At 45.1% G+C, this 20,977-nt stretch overlaps 1 protein-coding gene across 1 annotated transcript in view; it reads right to left on the minus strand.

The window, feature by feature from the left end:
• The window catches only part of pabir2 (PABIR family member 2), a 169,221-nt gene that overhangs the window by 112,044 nt on the left and 36,200 nt on the right, over positions 1–20,977 (minus strand). The window contains exon 3 of the mRNA XM_063061201.1: positions 20,742–20,798. Coding sequence (XP_062917271.1) covers positions 20,742–20,798 — 57 coding nt within the window. The remainder of the gene's footprint in view (positions 1–20,741; positions 20,799–20,977) is intronic.

Here is a 20,977-nt window from a genome sequence, read left to right on the forward strand (position 1 = left end):
CATGTCCTTATCACTTTGGAACTTTCTAAGCCATTATTAATAATACAATATTCAGATGAATTTTGTGATTTCAGGAACCCCCAATCTATTTGTAAATGGCAATAACATATCTGACTATTGTGATGGATGCAACACTCTGTTTCCTCGGTGCATCATACGCCAGCGTCTCTGGGAATTTCCTGACCCTCCAAGACCTTCTTATCTCATCGTCAGCTTCTTCAGTCTCAGGCACTTCTTTTGACTGTTCCTGTTTACTTGGGGATGCATTCCCCTGTCTATCACTCACACCTTCTGGCGACTCAGGTCCCCTAGCTACCTGACTGAACTCACCTTCATCCATAATTGTATTGGAGCCCAGTTTCCCCTTAATGTCTTTTATCATGTCTGCCTGTCCACTGGTAGTCCTCCCTGTTACATCTGAGTCAGGGCTAGGGGATTCAGAAATCTCTTCATCAATTCTTGGGCAGCTTACCATACTCCAATTTCCTCATCCTCTGAGTCTGTACAGTACTCAGTAGTTTGCCCCTCTGCAGGTCTTTCCACTAAAATCACACTGTTGTCAGCTGGTGGCCTTTCTGTTCTCATGTGCAGAATTCTCCTACTAGCTGTAGGTTCTGTGTCAGGCTCTGGGTCAACATGTACTTCCTGCCCGAGGGGTAGAGGGTGATTCCAATTGAGAATATTAACAGGACCATTCCAATCCCCCGGATTCACCTGGAAACTGGCACATTTGGCATCTGGTTCTCCACTATGTGAGGTGTAAACACCCAGCGGTCAGACAATTTATGCTTCCCCGGTAGCAGATAAAAGACTTCTTGTTAAAACTGTCTCCAGGCATCAGTTGAGAGAACCTAATATTTTGATCACATCTTCTCTTGTTTCCTTAGTTTTGCTTGGTAGTAGAAAACGCTGCTAGCTTATAAGCTTCTGGCAGTTCTTTCTTCATGTCAGTCACACTTCTGAAATACATCTTCTGTGGCAAGGCTTCACTGCCAGCTCCAAAACAGAGATCTACAGGTAATCTCGCTTCGCGTGCAAACATTAAATAGTATCCAGTAGCTTCATTCTACGTACAGTTGCAGCAGTGCACCAAATGCCCAATTTGCTGACCCCACTTGTTCTTCTTTTTGCCATCCAGAGTTGCAAGCATGTCTAGCAAAGTCCAGTTGAACCTTTCAGGCTGAGGATCACTCTGAGGGTGAGAAGGCATGGTTCCTGACTTCTTGACTCCAAGCATGCCCAGTAACTCATGTATGAGCCAACTCTCAAAATCCCTTCCCTGATCACTGTGTATTGTCCTTGGGAGGTCATAAGGAACAAATTACTTCTCCCATAACACTTTGGCAACTGTGGATGCCCTCTGATCCTTTGTGGGGAAGGCGTGAACATATCTGGTGTGGTGATCCATAATGACCAAGACATTTGCAGGGTTGCTGGGATCAGGCTCTATGGAAAGAAAATCCACACACACTTAATCATGTGGTCCTGCACTGTTACTGAGATAGTAAAGCAACTCTTGGAGGCAGCGTCTTCCTCTGAAAACATTAGATGCATGATTTATAGAGTACTCTTCAACTTCAGGCTTCACTCGGGGTCAAAAGTACCAATCTCGGACCAATTCGTAAGTCTTCTCAAACCCCAAATGACCTGAATCATCATAAAGTGACTTCAGTAACATCCTCTGGTACTTCTCAGGCAAACCCAATTGGGAATGCCGAGGTCTGTCGGAAGACTTGACCCTGAATAAAACTTTGTTCCTCAACTCCAGGATATCCTATTCCCTCATCTGTAGGGGTATGATAGGGTGTTTGTGTTCTCAAAATGGGCCATATCCCCTTTGACAACCGGTGACCAAATGGCACCTATACAAGGTTTGTCTCGCTGGGTTGCTGCCAATTCCATAGGATTCAGGGTAGGCAACTGCTTCACATCCAGAGTCGTTGAGTTGCAATATACTTGTGGAATGTCACAACTGGAAGCTCCTAGATGGTCCACAGCTCTATCATGTCTTGCCTCTGATTTCCACATTGTGGAAAATTGGCACATTTCTTTAACACCAGAAACAGGAACATCCTCCCCCCTCCACCTATTTGCAGCACGTCAAGTGAACATCAGGACAATGCATCCACATCAATGTTCTGACTCTCCTGCCGATATTTCAGGCTGAAATCATAAGCAGATAACATCGCCAACCAGTGATGGCCAGTGGCGTCCAACTTTGCCAAGGTCAGAATATGCGTCAGTGGATTGTTGTCAATCCTCACCTCAATCTTGACACTGTATAGTCAGCTAACATCCACCACGGCCCATTTCAATGCCAGAAACTCCAATCTGTGCATAGGGTAGTCTTGCTCGGAGGGTTACAGACTCCGGCTGAGAAAAGCAACAGGTCTCAACCCTTTGCCCTGTTCCTGATATAGATCCCCACCTAAACCCTCACAGCCAGTGTCGGTATGCAGTACGTAGGGCAACTAGAGGTTTGTAAAGGTCAGCACAGGTGCTACAGTCAGTAACTCTTTCAGTAGCTGCAAGGCCTCTTCATATTTTGCATCCTATCTTTCAGTGAAAGGCTCCGAAGGGTTAAGATAAACCTTGTATTCTCTTTCAGTCTCCCCACTTTCTCCCCCCGGGGGGGGGGGGCAGGGGTGGTTTGCTAAACCACACAGAAGTTAATTCAAAGGGTGGCTAACTCAAAAGTAGTCCTTTATAAATCTCTAGAACTACCCACAGATCCAAGGAATGAACACAGGCCACTCAAATTCTTGGACCTTGGCAATGTGGTCACCATTTCTATCTTGGCCAGATGCATAGCTACTCCATACTGTGAGACAGTGTGTCAAACGTACTCGACTGATGTCTTACAGAACTGGCACTTGTCCAGTGACAGTTTTAACCTTTTAGCTTTCAGACGGTCTAGCACCTTCAGTAACCTAGTCTCATACTTCCAGAATAGACCCGAACACTATGAGATCTTCCAAGTACACCAACATCTCAAGCAAGTTCATATCCCCAACAGTCTTCTCCTTGACACATTGGAAAGTAGACAGTTCTCCTGATATGTCCTGGGGTATTCATTCAAATTGAAAGAATCCACATAAACATATAAATGCCATTTTCTCTATCAGCTTCATTCATGGGTATCTGATAACACCCACTCCTTTGATCCAACACACTGAGCCATTTTGCTCTACTCAGACAGGCTAGAGCATCCTCAATCCATGGAACAGTAAGATAATAAGAGGAATAGATAGAGTGGATAGCCAGCGCCTCTTCCCCAGGGCACCACTGCTCAATACAAGAGGACATGGCTTTAAGGTAAGGGGTGGGAAGTTCAAGGGGGATATTAGAGGAAGGTTTTTTACTCAGAAAGTGGTTGGTGCGTGGAATGCACTGCCTGAGTCAGTGGTGGAGGCAGATACACTAGTGAAGTTTAAGAGACTACTAGACAGGTATATGGAGGAATTTAAGGTGGGGGCTTATATGGGAGGCAGGGTTTGAGGGTCGGCACAACATTGTGGGCCGAAGGGCCTGTACTGTGCTGTACTATTCTATGTTCTATGTTGGTCGGGGACTGTAAGTCAGTTCAGTGTTCAATAATCAACACATATTTGTACCTCCCCATTCTTCTTCCTCATCACCACTATGGGTGACACACAGGGGCTCTTTAACTCAGTGATAATTCTAGCTTCCTTCAGTTTCATGAGATGCTGCTCAACATCTCTCACCACCACTGGTTCTAACTGTTGAGACCTCTCTAAAAGGGGTGTCCTCTGTCACTCGAATAGTGTAGCGAGAACTCTTAGTCCAACCCACATCAAATTCATCAGTAGAAAACATATCTTCAAGCTTCAACATCTTCTCTGTTAGCCTTGTTTTCCATTTCTTGGGTACTGGGGAGTCAACAAAGTTGAATGACATTGTTGTTAACATTCCCGATCCACGAAACTGTCTTCTCTTCCGGTTTTCTCACCGAAAAACTAAACATTAGGGTCAATGGGAGAAGATGTGCCATCGGTATCCCATGTCTGAGGGTCACCTCTCTCACCAAGGTGTTCCTGACAATCACTGTCATCCTGTTTAAGTATACAGACAGAACTTTCTGCAGTTCAGGTCTCACGAGCACTCCAGCAGTAAAGACAATAAGATATGGGAACAGAATTAGGCTTTTGACCCATCGAGTTTCCTTCTCCATTCAATCATGGCTAATCCTTTTATCTCCTCCCCGGCCTTCTCCCCGTCACCTTTGATGCCGTGTTCAATCAAGTATCTATCAAGCTCTGCCTTAAATACACCCAACGACCTGGCCTCCACAGCTGCTTGTGGTACTAAATTCCACAAATTCACCACCCTCTGGCTAAAGAAATTTCTCCGCATCTCTGTTTTAAATGGATGCCCCTCTATCCTGAGGCTGTGCCCTCTTGTCCTAGCACCCCACCCCCCACCATGGGAAACATCCTTTCCACATCGACTCTGTCTAGGCATTTCGACATTCAATGAGATCCTCCTCCATCACACTAAATTCCAGCGAGTACAGACCCAGAGCTATCAAACATTGCTCATATGATAACCTTTTCATTCCTGGAATCAGCCTTGTGAACCTCCTCTGGACCTTCTCCAATGCCAGCACATCTTTTCTTAGATGACGAGCCCAAACCTGTTCACAATATTCAAGCTGAGGCCTCACTAGTGCCTTATAAATCCTCAGCATCACATCCCTGTCTTGTATTCTAAACCTTTTGAAATGAATGCTAACATTGCAATTGCCTTCCTTACCATTGACTCTACCTGAAAGTCAACCTTTATGGTGTTATGCAAAAAGACTCCCAAGTCCCTTTGCATCTCAGATTTTTGGACTTTTGGACTTTCTCCCCGTTTAGAAAATAGTCTGCACATTTACTTCTACTATCAAAGTGCATGACCATGCATTTCCCAACATTGTATTTTTCATTTGTTACTCTCTTGCCCATTCTCCTAAACTGTCCAAATTCTTCTGCAACCTTCCTGTTTCCTCAACACTACCTGCCCCTCCACCAACCTTCGTGTCATCTGCAAATTTGGCAACAAAACCATCTATTCCATCATAAAAATCATCGATACAGAGCATAAAAAGAAGTGGCCCCAACACTAACACTTGCAGAACATCTGTCATTGCCAGCAACCAGAAAAGGATCCATATCAATCCTACGTGTAATCTCCTCAAAGAATTCCAATCGATTCGTCAAGCAAGATTTTCCCTTCAGGAGACCATGATGACTTTGTCCTTCCTTGTCCTGTGTCACCAAGTACTCAATAACCTCATCCTTAACAATTGACTCCAACATCTTCTCAATCACTGAGGTCAGGCTAACTGGTCGATAACTTCCTTTCTGCTACCTTCCCCTTTCTTAAAGGGTGGAGTGACATTTGCAATTTTCCAGTCCTCAGCACCATGCCAGAGTCCAATGATTTTTGAAAGATCACTGCTGTTCAACTGGTCCGAGTGACTTATGTACCCTTAAGTCTTTCAGCTTTTTGAGCACCTTCTCCCTTGAAATAGTATTGATACACTTCTCTTCCCTCACACACTACATCTGGCGCACTGCTCGTGTCTTCCACAGTGAGCACTGTCGCAAAATGCTCATTTAGTTCATCTACCATCTTCTTGTCCCCTGTTATTATTTCTCCGGCCTCATTTTCTAGCAGTTCTATATCCACCCTCATCTCTTACTTTTTTTTAACTTGAAAAAAACTTTTACTATCTACTTTGATATTGTTTGCTAGCTTGCTTTCATATTTCATCTTTTCCCTCCTAATGATTCTTTCAGTGGTCCCTGTAGAGTTTTAAAAGCTTCCCAATCCTCTTTCTTCCGAGTAATTTTTGCTTTGTTGTATGCCCTCTCTTTTGCTTTTATATTAGCTTTGACTTCCCCGGTAAGCTACAATTGTACTGTTCTCCCATTTGGGTATAACTTCGTTTCTGGAATACATCTATCCAACATTTCCTCATTTTTCCCAGAAACACACACCATTGCTGCTCTGCTGACATCCCTGCCAGCAGCTCCTTCCAATTTATTTTGACCAACTCCTCTCTCATACAACTGTAACTTCCCTTACTCCACTGAAATACTGCTATGTCAGACTTTACTTCCTCCTTATTAAATTTCAAATTGAAGACAATCATATTGTGATCACTGGTTCCCAAGGGTTTTTTACCTTAATCTCCCTACTTGCCTCCAGTTCATTACACAACACCCAATCCAGTATAGCTGATCTCCAAGTAGGCTCAACACCAAACTGCTCTAAAAAGACATCTCTTAGGCATTCAACAAACTCACTCTCTTGAGATCCATTACCAGCCTGATTTTCCCAATCAACCCATGTTTAAATCTCCTATGACTGTCATAACATTGCCCTTTTGACTCAGCTTTTCTATTTCCTGTTGTAATCTGTGGTCCATCTCCCAGCCACTGTGGGGAGGCTTGTACATAACTGCCAACAGGGTCCTGTTACCCTTGTAGTTTCTTAACTCAACCCACAAGGATTCAACGTCTTCCAATCTTGTCACATCTTTCTACTGATTTGATTCCATTCTTTACCAGCAGAGCCACACCAGCCCCTCTGTCTACCTTCCTCTCCCTCCAAAACAACGTGTAACCATGGACATAACCTTTTCTTTCCTTCTTAACTAGATTTTCTACATCCTTTGTACATACACCATGATTCTTTTACCTTACCATTCTTTTCCCTGCCTCCTTGCATTAGACATATCTCAAACCATCTGGCTGAGTGTTTCTTTGCTCTATCATCTGCCTATCCTTCCTCAAAAACTCCCTACAAACTGTCTCTACTTATGCGTCAACCGCCCCATCCTCTGCTTCTTCACTTCAGTTCCCACCCCCCTGCAAATCTATTTTAAACCCTCTCCAATAGCATTACCAAACCTCCATTCCAGGATATTGGTTCCCCTCCAGTTCAGGTGCAATACGTCCCAGTTGTACGGGTCACTCCTTCCCCAGAAAAGGTTCCAATGAAACCCTACCCCCTGCACCAGCTCCTTAGCTACTCATTCCTCTGCACTATCTTCCTGGTTCTTACCTTCCCCAGCTCGTGGAACCGACAGTAATCCGGAAATTACCACCTTGGAGGTCCTGCTCTGCAGCCTCCTTCCTAACTCCCTAAACTTACTGCACAGGACCTCTACCCCTCTCCTGCCTATGTCATTGGTACCAACATGTACCATGACCTCCGGCTGCTCACTCTCCCCTTCAGGACTATTCTGCAACCGCTCAGAGACATCCTGGACCCTAGCACCCGGGAGGCAACACACTATCCTGGTTCCTCTTTTGCTGCCACAGAATCTCCTACCTGTCCCCCAACTATCGAGACCCCTATGACTATTGCTCCACCTGACTTCACCCTACCCTTCAGAGGGTCAGAGCTGACAACAGTACCATTGGTCTGGCTGCTGCTGCCTTGTCCAGATAGGTCATGACCCTCAGCAGTAGCTGTTGCTGAGGAGAATGGCCACAGGGAGACCCTGCACTGACTTCCTTCCCCCTTTAGCTCTCTGTGTTCACCTGTCTACTCCCTGAATTCTGCACTCAGGGTGTAACCACCTGCTCAAAAGTCATATCTATCAATTGCTCTGCCTCCCAGATGATCCTTAGTTTATCCAGCTCCAGCTCCTTAATGTGGTCTTTCATGAGCTGAAATGGCTGTACTTCCTGCAGGTGTCATCAGGGAGACCATCAGGTTCCATGAATTCCCACATCCTACAGGAGGAACATTCCACTGCCATATCTGCCACCCTGCCTGCACTGTACAATGGGCAACCAAGACCAAATCTTCTAACCTGTGTCTTCGTCCTCAACTGCTTCTCATCAAAGCCTCTTGAGTCAAAGCCTGACACTCCCATGTTCAGCTTCTCCCCTTTCTCCTGGAATGTGTGCCTAAACCTCATCGTAAGGTCCGCCGAGCTGACCGTCATGCCAAAAATGTTTTTCTAACTCTTGCATGCAGTCCACAGATGTGACCAACAGGTTTTCTACCTTTAGGAACCTCACCACCTCAGCAGCCAGACCTTTTAGACTCTACCAGTCTAAATTTTCCTATTATCTGCGCACTGCCACTTATCCAGTAACTGAGATGTCTGCTTCGCTCATATTCTTCCTCCCCGCAGGGGGTGGGCTTGACTCCAGAGAACATTCTCAGCCGACAGTAACTTTGGTTCTCCCCAGGCTCTGGCTTTTATCCACCAGCCACATAATTGGCAATGCCAGCTGAGAATTTCCATCAACCATTCAAGGACCCATTAGACCTTTCACAGCAGACTACTCCTTTCCCTTACTTTGCAGAACTGAGAACAATTTGATTTAAAGTCTTCACCTTCAGCTGCATTTTCCCCTTCTCTAAAAATATGGACTGCCCATAACCCCAACTCTGTATTGGGCAGCGCATCATTAGCTATGTCACTGCTTGTGTGGATGAACGTGACATCCTTACCAGCTGATTGTTCAAAATGCCATTCAGCCAGCGTAACTTTCCCCAGTGCTTCCACAGAACTCAGCACTCAGCAGCAGCATGTCGGGGCTTCGAATATCCACCCCGCTCAGAACACAAGAGTTCTTTGTGGATAACCTCTTCGAATCCTACCAAACTTTAATCACTGCAGCATCCCTATTAAAATGCCTTAATCACGTTTCCTAACACTAGTTAAACCCTGGTTTAAACACACAAACCGCTTAATCAATCCTTAAACAGCATTCAGACAGTAACCAGAGCATTACTTCTACATCATGCATGCCAGTCTGCAACTGTGCTACAAGTTCATCTACCTTATTCTGTATACTGCATGCACTCAGAAACAAAACCTTCAGTCCTGAATTCACCTTTTTCGATTTTGTCCACCTTTTAAGTTACAACTCATCCCATTGACTGCAATTTTGCCCTATCGACAGCCTCTTCTCACTACACATTGCCTCTGTTTGTAAACCAGCTACCTCATCTTCATCTGCTTTTCCTATGATACTTCTTGCATTTACTGTCCCAGCCATTTGAAAAATAAGGGCTCATTTAGAACTTATTCCTTCGATAATCCGAGAGATCTGCATCTGAAGATGCTGACCCAGTAACAGGAGATTAAACTTCAGGTACAATGAAACACCTTGCACAGGAGTTTGCTCATGGGGGATATTTGTGCTCATCAGACTCAAATCTTTCAATCAAAGTCAGTCGAATGATTTTATATCCTCTCTTCTCCATCTGTCTGTTGGTCCCTGCAGAGGACATTCTTTGAATTTTATGATCTTGAAGTGTTGTGACGTTTTCAGACAGAGTCACAACGGAATAATCTCTTATAACAGTTCTTGCCACTGTATGAAAATGTGCACACAAAACCAGGTGAAGGAGATTTATTTTGCAGTTGCAACTGTTGACAAGTCTCAGATACAGGCAAAGTGTGAATTAGTGCAGCAAACTAAATCTCCCTCTCTGGTTGGTTCAACCTTAGCAAGAAATTTCAAACTACAAAATGGTCTGGGGTCAACAATAGAAAAGAAAACTAGTGAAAAATATAAAACCAGAAATTTCACAGCAAGACTATAAGATCATAAGAGATCAGAGCAGAATTAGGCCATTTCGCCATCCAATCTTCTCCGCCATTTGATCGTGGCTGATCAATTTTCCCTCTCAATCCCAATCTCTTGGCTTCTCCCCGTAACCTTTTATGCCCCGACAACTCAAGAATCTATCGACCTCCACCTTAAGTAACACCCAGTGACCTTGCTCCACAGCCACCTGTGGCAAAAAATTCCACAGATTCACCACCCTCTGGTTAAAGAAATTCCTCCTCCTCTCCATTCTAATTCGATGTCCCTCTATTCTGAGGCTGTGCCTTCTGTTCCTAGACTCCCCAACTACAAGAAACCGCCTCTCCATATCTATTCTATATAGGCCTTTCAACATTCAAAAGTTTCAATGAGTTTCCCCTCATTCTTCTAAATTCCAGCGAGTACATGCCGAGAGCCATCAAACACTCCTCACACGATAACCCATTCATTCCCAGAATCATTGTCATGAACCTCCTGTGAACCCTCTCCAATGTCAGCACTTCCTGTCGTACATCATGAACCCAAAACTGCTCACGAGGTCTCACCAGTGCCTTATAAAGCTTCAGCATTACATCCTTGCTTTTATAGTCTAGTCCTCTTAAAATTACAGTGCATTTGCCTTCCTCACTACAGACTCAACCTGCAAATTAACCTTTAGGAAATCCTACATGATGACTCCAAAGTAGTTGTGGGGGCTAAATACTGTAGAAACTGGACCTCTCCAGCATCATTTTCCAGTGGTCCAATATGTACTCTTGCCACTCAAGTCAAATCACCTTTTATTGTCATTTCGACCGTAACTGCTGGTACAGTACACAGTAAAAACGAGACAATGTTTTTCAGGACCCTGGTGCTACATGAACAATACAAAAAACTACACTGAACTACGTAAAACAACACAAAACTACACTAGACTACAGACCTACCCAGGACTGCATAAAGTGCACAAAACAGTGCAGGCATTACAATAATAAACAAGACAATAGGCACAGTAGACGGCAGTAGGTTGGTGTCAGTCCAGGCTCTGGGTATTGATGAGTCTGATGGCTTGGGGGAAGAAACTGTTACATAGTCTGGTCATGAGGGCTCGAATATTTCGGTGCCTTTTGCCAGATGGCAGGAGGGAGAAGAGTTTGTATGAGGGGTGCATGGGGTCCTTCATAATGCTGTTTGCTTTACAGATGCAGCTTGAGGTGTAAATGTCTGTAATGGCTGGAAGAGAGACTCCGATGATCTTCTCAGCTGACCTCACTATCTGCTGCAGGGTCTTGCGATCCGAGACGGTGCAATTCCCAAAACAGGCAGTGATGCAGCTGCTCAGGATGCTCTCAATACAACCTCTGTAGAATGTGGCGAGGATGGTGGGGTGGAAGATGGACTTTTCTCAGCCTTCACAGAAAGTAGAGATGCTGCTGGACTTTCTTTGCTATGGAGCTGGTGTTGAGGGACCAGGTGAGATTCTCCACCAGGTGAACACCAAGAAATTTGGTGCTTTAACGATTTCTACGGAGGAGTCATCGATGTTCAGCGGACAGTGGTCGTTCCATGTCCTCCTGAAGTCACTAACCATCTCTTTTGTTTTGTTCACATTCAGAGACAGGTTGTTGGCTCTGCACTAGTCTGTTAGCCGCTGCACCTCCTCTCTGTATGCTGACTCATCGTTCTTGCTGATGAGATCCACCACGGTTGTGTCATCAGCGAACTTGATGATATAATTCGAGCTGTGTATTGCTGCACAGTTGTGGGTCAGCACAGTGAACAGCAGTGGACTGAGCACACAGCCCTGGGGGGCCCCTGTGCTCAGTGTGATGGGGTTGGAGATGCTGCTTCCGATCCAGACTGACTGAGGTTTCCCAGTCTGGAAGTCTAGGATCCAGCTGCAGAGGGAGGTGTTCAGGCCCAGTAGGCGCAGCTTTCCAATCAGTTTCTGAGGAATGATTGTGTTGAATGCTGAACTGAAGTCTATGAACAGCATTCGAACGTATGTGTCTTTTTTGTCCAGGTGGGTTAGGGCCAGGTGGAGGGTGATGGCAATGGCGTCGTCTGTTGAACGGTTGGAACGGTACACGAACTGCAGAGGGTCCAGTGAGGGGGGCAGCAGGGTCTTGATGTGCCTCATGACAAGCCTCTCGAAACACTTCATGATGATGGATGTGAGTGCAACGGGATGGTAGTCGTTGAGGCAGGACACTGAAGACTTCTTCGGCACGGGGACGATGATGGCAGCCTTGAAGCACATAGAAACGACAGCACTGCTTTTATTCTTTACTAGACAACAGGGTGACCCGTTGGGGTACCCTTTGAGAGAAGGGTAGTGCAGTCTGATGTGACCAGAATGAACATTAAATTTTCCTGAATACTACTGGTATCACTTTGCTTTGGAAACTGAAGAAAACCTCAGTTTATTGAAGAAGAATGACGGGTAGTAAAGCAAATATAGCTCCTCCTCATTTCACGAAGGACACTTTTGATGGCATCATTTCTGGTTTATCTGCCACCCTTGTGCCTCTTGTTGTCATTCTGGAGACTTGCAGTCCTTTCATCTGCCGTTTCTTCATCTCTTCTGCTGTTTGTTCTTTGTCTCTGATCTTAGAGATGCGCATTTCTCAGCTCCTTTGTCTCTTCCTCTCTCTTCCTTCTACACCAGTTTTTGTCATTCTGGAGAGGTGCAGCCCTTTCATCCCCCGTCTCTTCAGCTCTTCTGCTGTTGTTTGTCTCTGATCCTGGAGACGTGCATGCCTCTCCTCCTGGCTCTTCTTCTCTCAACTTTTTTTGTCCTGACTCTTTGATCCTGGAGTCGTGCAGCCCTGGCCTCATCCGATTCTTGTTCTGTCCCTCTTCTTGCTGCTTCCCGATGACGTTTGGCGTCATCTCTTGACCATAATGCCCCCCTTCCCTTTCCACGCGGCATAATTAGTCTGACCATTTTTTTTACCCTAATGCTATTTTTTCACCCACAGAGTGGTGGATGTATGGAATGCTCTGCCCCAGAAGGCTGTGGAAGCCAAGTCTCTGGATGCTTTCAAGAAAGAGATGGATAGAGCTCTTAAAGATAGCAGAATCAAAGGTTACAGGGATAAGGCAGGAACTGGATACTGATTGTGGATGATCAGCCATGATCACAGTGAATGGCGGTGCTGGCTCGAAGGGCTGAATGGCCTACTCCTGCATCTATTGTCTATTGGTAGACAGAATAGAAGATATGAAGCAGTAACACCAAAGGATGCTGATTATTCTTGATGATGTGGTTGGCACTCTCCTAAATGGACGTGAAATAGTCACCGCTGTCCTTTGACTGCAGCAAAGGGTTTGATGGGTGTCTCAAAGTAGGTCATTACAATAAGATTTAATTATCTCTTATTGATGGGTGGCAGTTAGATCTGTCCCAATCCCGCACATGCTGATGGTGATTAGCAGGATGTGACCCCTCGAAATAGAGCTGCCCTGCCCTTCTGCTCCGGTAGGTGTCGCTGCTGAGGCTGGCCGTGCGCTTGCGTCGGGCTGTCACGTCCCGATTTCCATGATGGCAGATCGGCTTTCGGGTTAAAAGGGAGCCTGTTGAATTTGGCAAATGAGCAATTTTATACGAATATATAGCCATGAACTTTGCCTATTCTGTAAGTTAGTGCATTTTAATTCGATGTAGCCAAAAAAAAGTGCCGCTGTAATGCACCATTTGCCCTAATTGGAGGTCACAAACAGACAAACAGAGCATGAGAGTTTTAGTAGTATATAGATATATCTGAAAACGTTTGATATTCCCTTTGATATTATTAGCCAGCTTACCTTCATACTTCATCTTTTCTCTCTTTATGGCTTTTTGAGTTGCCCTTCTGTTAGTATTTAAAGGCTTCCCACTAGTTTTTGTTCTATTATATGCCCTCTCTTTGGCTTTTATGCCATTTTTAACCTCCCTTGTCAGCCACGGTTGCATCATCCTGTCTTTAGAATACTACCTCTTTGGGATGTATCTATCCTCCACCTTCTGAATTTCTCCTAGAAAGTCCAGCCATTTGCTGCTCTGCTGTCATCCCTGCTAGCGTCCCCTTTCAATCAACTTTGGCCAGCTCCTCTCTCATGTCTCTGTAATTCCCTTAACTCCACTGTAGTACTGATACATCTGACTTTAGCTTCTCTCTCTTAAATTGCAGGGTGAATTCGATCATATTATGATCACCGCCGCCTCATGGTACATTTACCTTAAGCTCACTAATCAAAGTGGGTTCATTACACAACAGCCAATTCAGAATAGCCTTTCCCCCAGTGGGCTCAACCACAAGCTACTCTAAAAACCCATCTTGTAGGCATTCTACAAATTCTCTCTTTCGGGATCCAACACCAACCTGATTTTCCTAATCTACCTTTATATTGAAATCCGCCATGACTATTGCAACATTGCCCTTTTGACATGCTTTTTCTATCTCCCATTGTAATTTGTAGCCCATATCCTGGTTACTGTTGAGGCCTGTATATAAGTCCCACCAGTCTTTTTACCCTTGCAGTTTCTAACTCTACCCTCAAGGATTCTACATCTTCCAATCCTATGTCATCTCTTTCTAAGGATTTGATTTCATTTTTTTTATATACCAGAACAGCCATGCCAACTGTCCTTTCAATACAATGTGCATCCCTGGATATTAAGCTCCAAAGTATGATTTTGCTCAGCCACGACTCATTAATCCCACAATGTCATACCTACCAACCTCTAACTGTGCTACAGGATCATCTACCTTATTCGGTATACTGGTGCATTCAAACATAACACATTCAGTGCTGTATTTGTCAGCCTTTTCAATTTTGTCCCCATGTTATACTGCAACTTATCCCACTGACTGCAAATTTTCCCTATCATAAGGCCATAAGACAAAGGAGCAGAAGTAGGGCATTTGGCCCATCGAGTCTGCTCCGCCATTTTATCATGAGCTGATCCATTTTATCCTATTTAGTCCCACTGCCCCGCCTTCTCACCATAACCTTTGATGCCCTGGCTACTCAGATACCTATCAATCTCTGCCTTAAAGACACCCAATGACTTGGCCTCCACTGCTGCCCGTAGCCACAAATTCTATAGATTCACCACCCTCTGACTAAAAAAAATTTTTCACATTTCTGTTCTGAAAGGGTGCCCTTCAATCCTGAAGTCATGCCGTCTCGTACTAGACTCCCCCATCATGGGAAACAACTTTGCCACATCCACTCTGTCCATGCCTTTTAACATTCGAAATGTTTCTATGAGGTCTCCCCTCATTCTTCTAAACTCCAAGGAATACAGTCCAAGAGCGGACAAACGTTCCTCATGTTAACCCTCTCATTCCCGGAATCATTCTAGTGAATCTTCTCTGTACCCTCTCCAACGTCAGCACATCCTTTCTTAAATAAGGAGACCAAAACTGCCCACAGTACTCCAAGTGAGGTCTCACCAGCGCCTTATAGAGCCTCAACATCACATCCCTGCTCCTATACTCTATTCCTCTAGAAATGAATGCCAACATTGCATTCGCCTTCTTCACTACCGACTCAACCTGGAGGTTAACTTTAAGGGAATCCTGTACGAGGACTCCCAAGTCCCGTTGCATCTCAGAACTTTGAATTCTTTCCCCACTTAAATAATAGTCTGCCTGTTTATTTTTTCTGCCAAAGTGCATAACCATACACTTTCCAACATTGTACTTCATTTGCCACTTCTCTGCCCATTCTTCCAATCTATTCAAGTCTCTCTGCAGACTCTCCATTTCCTCAGCACTACCGGCCCCTCCACCTATCTTCGTATCGTCAGCAAACTTAGCCACAAAGCCCTCTATTCCATAATCCAAATCGTTGATGTACAATGTAAAAAGAAGCGGCCCCAACACTGATCCCTGTGGAACACCACTGGTAACCGGCAGCCAACCAGAATAGGATCCCTTTATTCCCACTCTCTGCTTCCTGCCAATCAGCCAATACTCTATCCACATATGTAACTTTCCTGTAATTCCATGGGCTCTTATCTTGTTAAGCAGCCTCATGTGTGGCACCTTGTCAAACGCCTTCTGAAAATCCAAAAATACAACATCCATTGCATCTCCCTTGTCTAGCCTACTGGTAATTTCCTCAAAAAATTGTAATAGGTTTGTCAGGCAGGATTTTCCTTTAAGGAATCCATGCTGAGTTCTGCCTATCTTGTCATATGCCTCCAGGTACTCTGTAACCTCATCCTTGACAATCGACTCCAACAACTTCCCAACCACCGACGTCAAGCTAACAGGTCTATAATTTCCTTTTTGCTTCCTTGCCTCCTTCTTAAATAGCAGAGTGACATTTGCAATCTTCCAGTCCTCCGGAACCATGCCAGAATCTATCGACTTTTGAAAGATCATCGCTAATGCCTCCGCAATCTCCACAGCTACTTCCTTCAGAACACGAGGGTGCATTCCATCTGGTCCAGGAGATTTATCTACCTTTAGCCTATTCAGCTTCCTGAGTACTTTCTCTGTCGTAATTGTGACTGCGCACACTTCTCTTCCCTGCCACCCTTGAGTGTCCGGTATCCTGCTGTCTTCCTCAGTGAAGACTGATGCAAAATACTTGTTCAGTTCCTCTGTCATCTCCTCATCTCCCATTACAATTTCTCCAGTATCATTTTCTATCGGTCCTATATCTACTCTCACCTGTCTTTTACTCTTTATATACTTGAAAAAGCTTTTAGTATCCTCTTCAATATTATTTGCTAGTTTCCTTTCATAGTTAATCTTTTCTCTCTTAATGACCTTCTTGGTTTCCTTTTGTAAGGTTTTAAAGACTTCCCAATCCTCTCTCTTCCCACTAATTTTTGCTTCCTTGTATGCTCTCTCTTTTGCTTTAACTTTGGCTTTGACTTCTCTTGTCAACCACGGTTGCATCCTTTTTCCACTCGAAAATTTCTTCTTTTTTGGAATATACCTGTCTTGCACATTCCTCATTTCTCACATAAACTCCAGCCACTGCTACTCTGCCGTCTTTCCCACCAGTGTCTCTTCCAGTCAACTTTGGCCAGTTCCTCTCTCATGCCACTGTAGTTTCCTTTACTCCACTGAAACACTGACACATCAGATTTCGGCTTCTCTTTTTCTAATTTCACAGTGAACTCAATCATGTTATGATCACTGCCTCCTAAGGGTTCCTTCACCTCAATCTCTCCAATCACCTCCGGTTCATTACACAATACCCAATCCAGTACAGCCGATCCCCTAGTGGGCTCAACAACAAGCTGTTCTAAAAAGCCATCTCGCAGACATTCTACAGATTCTCTCTCGAGATCCAGTGCCGACCTGATTTTTCCAATCTATTCGCATGTTAAAATCCCCCACAATTATCATAAAACTGCCCTTCTGACAAGCCTTTTCTATTTCCAGTTGTAATTTGTAGTCCACATCCCTGCAGCTGTTTGGAGGCCTATAAATAACTGCCATCAGGGTCCTTTTACCCCTGCTATTCCTTAGCTCAACCCATAAAGATTCTGCACCTTCCGATCCTATATCACCTCTTTCTAATGATTTAATATCATTTCTTACCAATAAAGCCATGCCTCCCCCTCTGCCTACCTTCCTATCCTTCCGATACTCCGTGTATCCTTGGACGTTCAACTCCCAGAGACGTGCATCCTTTAGCCAGGTGGCACTGATGGCCACAATATCATACCTGCCAATCTGTAGCTGTACAACAAGATCATCCACCTTATTTCTTATGCTGCGTGCATTTAAGTACAACACCTTAAGACCAGTATTTGATACTTTTTGCTTTGATTTCACTGCAACTTTATTGCACTGCAACTCATCCTAATGGCTACACATTTGCCTCATCACCTGCCTGTCTTTCCTGACATCTTTACTGCTCACTATCTTAGATTTACTTCTGTTTTCCCCTTCCTCCGCTCTATCATTCCGGTTCCCATCCCTCTGCCAAATTAGTTTAAACCCTCCCTAACAGCTCTATTAAACTTCCCCGCCAGGATATTGGTCCCCTTCGGGTTCAGGTGTAACCTGTCCTTTTTGAACAGGTCATACTTCCCCAGAAGAGATCCCAATTATCCTAGAATCTGAAGCCCTGCCCCCTACAACAGTCTCTCAGCCACACATTCATCTGCCTGATCCGACTACTCTTGCCCTCGCTAGCACGTGGCACAGGTAGCAATCCCAAGCTTACTACCCTGGAGGTCCTGCTTCTCAGCTTCCTTCCTAACTCCTGGAAATCTCTCTTCAGGACCTCTTCCTTTGTCCTATCTATGTCATTGGTACCAACATGTACCAAGACAACTGGCTACTCACCTTCCCCCTTTAGAATATTCAGGACTCGATCCGAGACATCCCGTACCCTGGCACCCGGGAGGCAACACACCATGTGGGTATCTCTGTCAGGCTCACAGAATCTCCTGTCTGTTCCCCTGACTATGGAATCCCCCACGACTACCGCATTTCTCTTCACCCTCCTTCTCTCCTGCACAACAGCGCCAGGCTCAGTGCCAGAGACCCGGTCACCGTGGGCATCCCCCGTCAGGTCATCCCCCTCAACAGCATCCAGAACAAGATATTTGTTGCTGAGGGGGACAGCCACAGGGGTGCTCTCCACTATCCGGGCATTTCCCTTCCCTCTCCTGAAAGTGACCCAGTGTTCTGACTCCTGTAGCCTAGGGATGACTACTGACTCCTGTAGCCTAGGGATGACTACCTCCCTGTAGCTCCTGTCTATCACCTCTTCACTTTCCCTGATTTCATCTGACTATCCTTCTTCAGTCTCACTGCACACTGTATCTTGTTGTACACCAACTACTCCATCCTCAGCCCTATCATTCAGGTTCCCAACAGGCAACCCCACCCCCCCCCCCACCCCGCCAACTTATTTTAAACCCTCCCCAACAGCTCTAGCAAACATGCATGCAAAGATACCAGTCCCTGTCAAATCCAGGTGTAACCCGTCCCTTTAAAACAGCATGGAGCAATTCCCTCTTTAACTAAGACAATTCAGTTCATTCCAAACAACTTCACTATTTATAATGAAAGCTGCAGTCATGCAGTAGAAATAGACCCTCCATATAGACCAAAAAAGACCCAATTTATACTAAGCCCATTTACCAGGCATTCGTCTAGTGCTCTGAAGGTCGCTAGTTCGAGCCTCAGCTGTAGTAGCGTGCTTGTGTCCTTGAGCAAGGCACTTAATCCCACATTGCTCTAGTCTGTGCGAGGAGTGGCGCCCCACACAGACTTCCAATCTGCGCCTTGTAAGGCATGAAAATGCCCGACGCAGGCCTCTGATAGTCTGAGTTGACGTTCCCTCCTCCCATTTACCAGTGCTTGAAGTCTCCTCTGCCTTGGCGATTCAACTGCTCGTCTGAATACTCCTGAAATATCATGAGCGTCTCCCCACAGGCTGCGTGTGCCAGATTCCAACCACCATCTTGGTGGAAAAAGAATTCTTCTTTAGGTCTCTTACCTTCCATCCTAAATCTACACCCTCTAATTTTACATGTCTCTGCTCTGGGGAGTGGCTTCCTATCACCTACTCAATCAATACCTGGCAATCCTGTAGACTTGTATCATATTCTGCCTCCTCTGCTTCACATTGTTCAGTCCCTCCTCAAAAGGAATGCCCTCTGCACCCACTCCAGTGCAATCATGCCCTCCGCACAGTGTGGGGACCGGAACCACTAAGTTGCTTTATGGTCTGCTACAGCAATTCAAATGTTCAGGAATGTGAGAAGCTGCGGAGCCATGCACTCACAGGCACATCTCTCCCCATCAGTAATTACCACCATCCAAGCCAAGCATCTTCTTGGAACAGAGGTAGAGAAGCCTCAAGTCCCAACACTACCAGGTTCAATGTCAATTACTGCCCTTCAAACATCTGGTTCTTGTACCAACCTGTAAAACCCTAATCATTGACCGTAAGACGTAGGAACAGAATTAGGCCATCTGGCCCATCGAGTCTGCTCTGCCATTCAATCATGGCTGATCCTTTTTTTAAAAAATCTCCTCCTCAACCCCAGTTCCCGGCCTTCTCCCCGTAACCTTTGATGCCATGTCCAATCAAGAACTTATCAATCTCTGCCTTAAATACACCAACAACCTGGCCTCCACAGCTGCATGGGGCAACAAATTCCACAAATTCACCACCCTTTGGCTAAAGAAATTTCCCCGCATCTCTGGTCTGAAAGGGCACCCCTCTATCCTGAGGCTGTACCCTCTTGTCCTAAACTCTCCCACCATGGGAAACATCCTATACTCTGTCTAGGCCTTTCAACATTCGAAAGGTTCAATGAGATCCCCCCCCATCCTTCTGAATTCCAGTGAGTACAGACCCAGAGCCATCAAACGTTCCTCGTATGATAATCCTTTCATTCCTGGAATCATCTTTGTGAACCTCCTCTAGACACTCTCCAATGCCAGCACATCTTTTCTAAGATGAGGGGCCCAAAACTGTTCACAATACTCAATGTGAGGCCTCTGCCTTACAAAGCCTCAGCATCACACACTTGCTCTTGTATTCTAGACCTCTTGAAATCATTGAGCCCCTTTTCATCATTGTCGTTGACCTTCTACAAGGCCAGCATCAGGAATGTGCTATCAAAATACTGGTAGCTCCTGTGCACCAGGGGTCCAAACACCCTCAACCATTGCTGTACAACCAAAGATGCCTACCATCCACACTTTGGTAAATCAGACACCAGGTTCTGCTCCTTCTTGCTAAACAGAAGCTGAAACAGAAGGATCCAATACAGATAACTGCACAGTAGAAATAGATGAACTTCTTTGTAATCTAACTGCTTTGAGACAGTAGACTGGTCCATATTCAAAGTCTCAGCTGTCAGCCTAGAAGAGTATGTCACCACCATCATTTACTGTATCAGTAAGTGTGTTGAGGACTGTGCACCAAAGAGAACAATCTGGATGTTTTCAAAGCAGAAACTATGGATGAACTGGGAGATCCATTCTCTTCTGACATCTACATCTGCAGCATTTAGACCTTTACAAGAAATCGAGATACAACCTCCAAAAAGCTAAGAGACTGTACCAGTCCAAAAATTAAGTTCCAGTCCAGCCATGGGTTGTGGAAGGGCTTACAAGATACAAATTAACTTCCTGCCAGGTTTGAACATTTCTGGGTTCTAACTGCTTTGAATCATGGTAAAAATATTCACTTTACCTGTTTGATCTGATGCAGCCGGCTGCTTGGGATACGAACTGGTGATGAAGGGACAATCTAGAAAACAAAGCAATGAAATAAACACCCAAAGTCTTCATTACAAAACTTATGGAACTTGAACAGTTGTCAATATCCTATGATGAACTCAAACATGCTCAGAAAGACACAGAGGTTGCTGGAACATGGAGCAACACACAATCTGTTGGAAGGATTCAGCACATCAAGCACCATCTGTG

The sequence above is a fragment of the Mobula hypostoma genome, chromosome 10 (assembly GCF_963921235.1).
Source record: "Mobula hypostoma chromosome 10, sMobHyp1.1, whole genome shotgun sequence".
Classification (NCBI taxonomy): Eukaryota; Metazoa; Chordata; class Chondrichthyes; order Myliobatiformes; family Myliobatidae; genus Mobula; species Mobula hypostoma.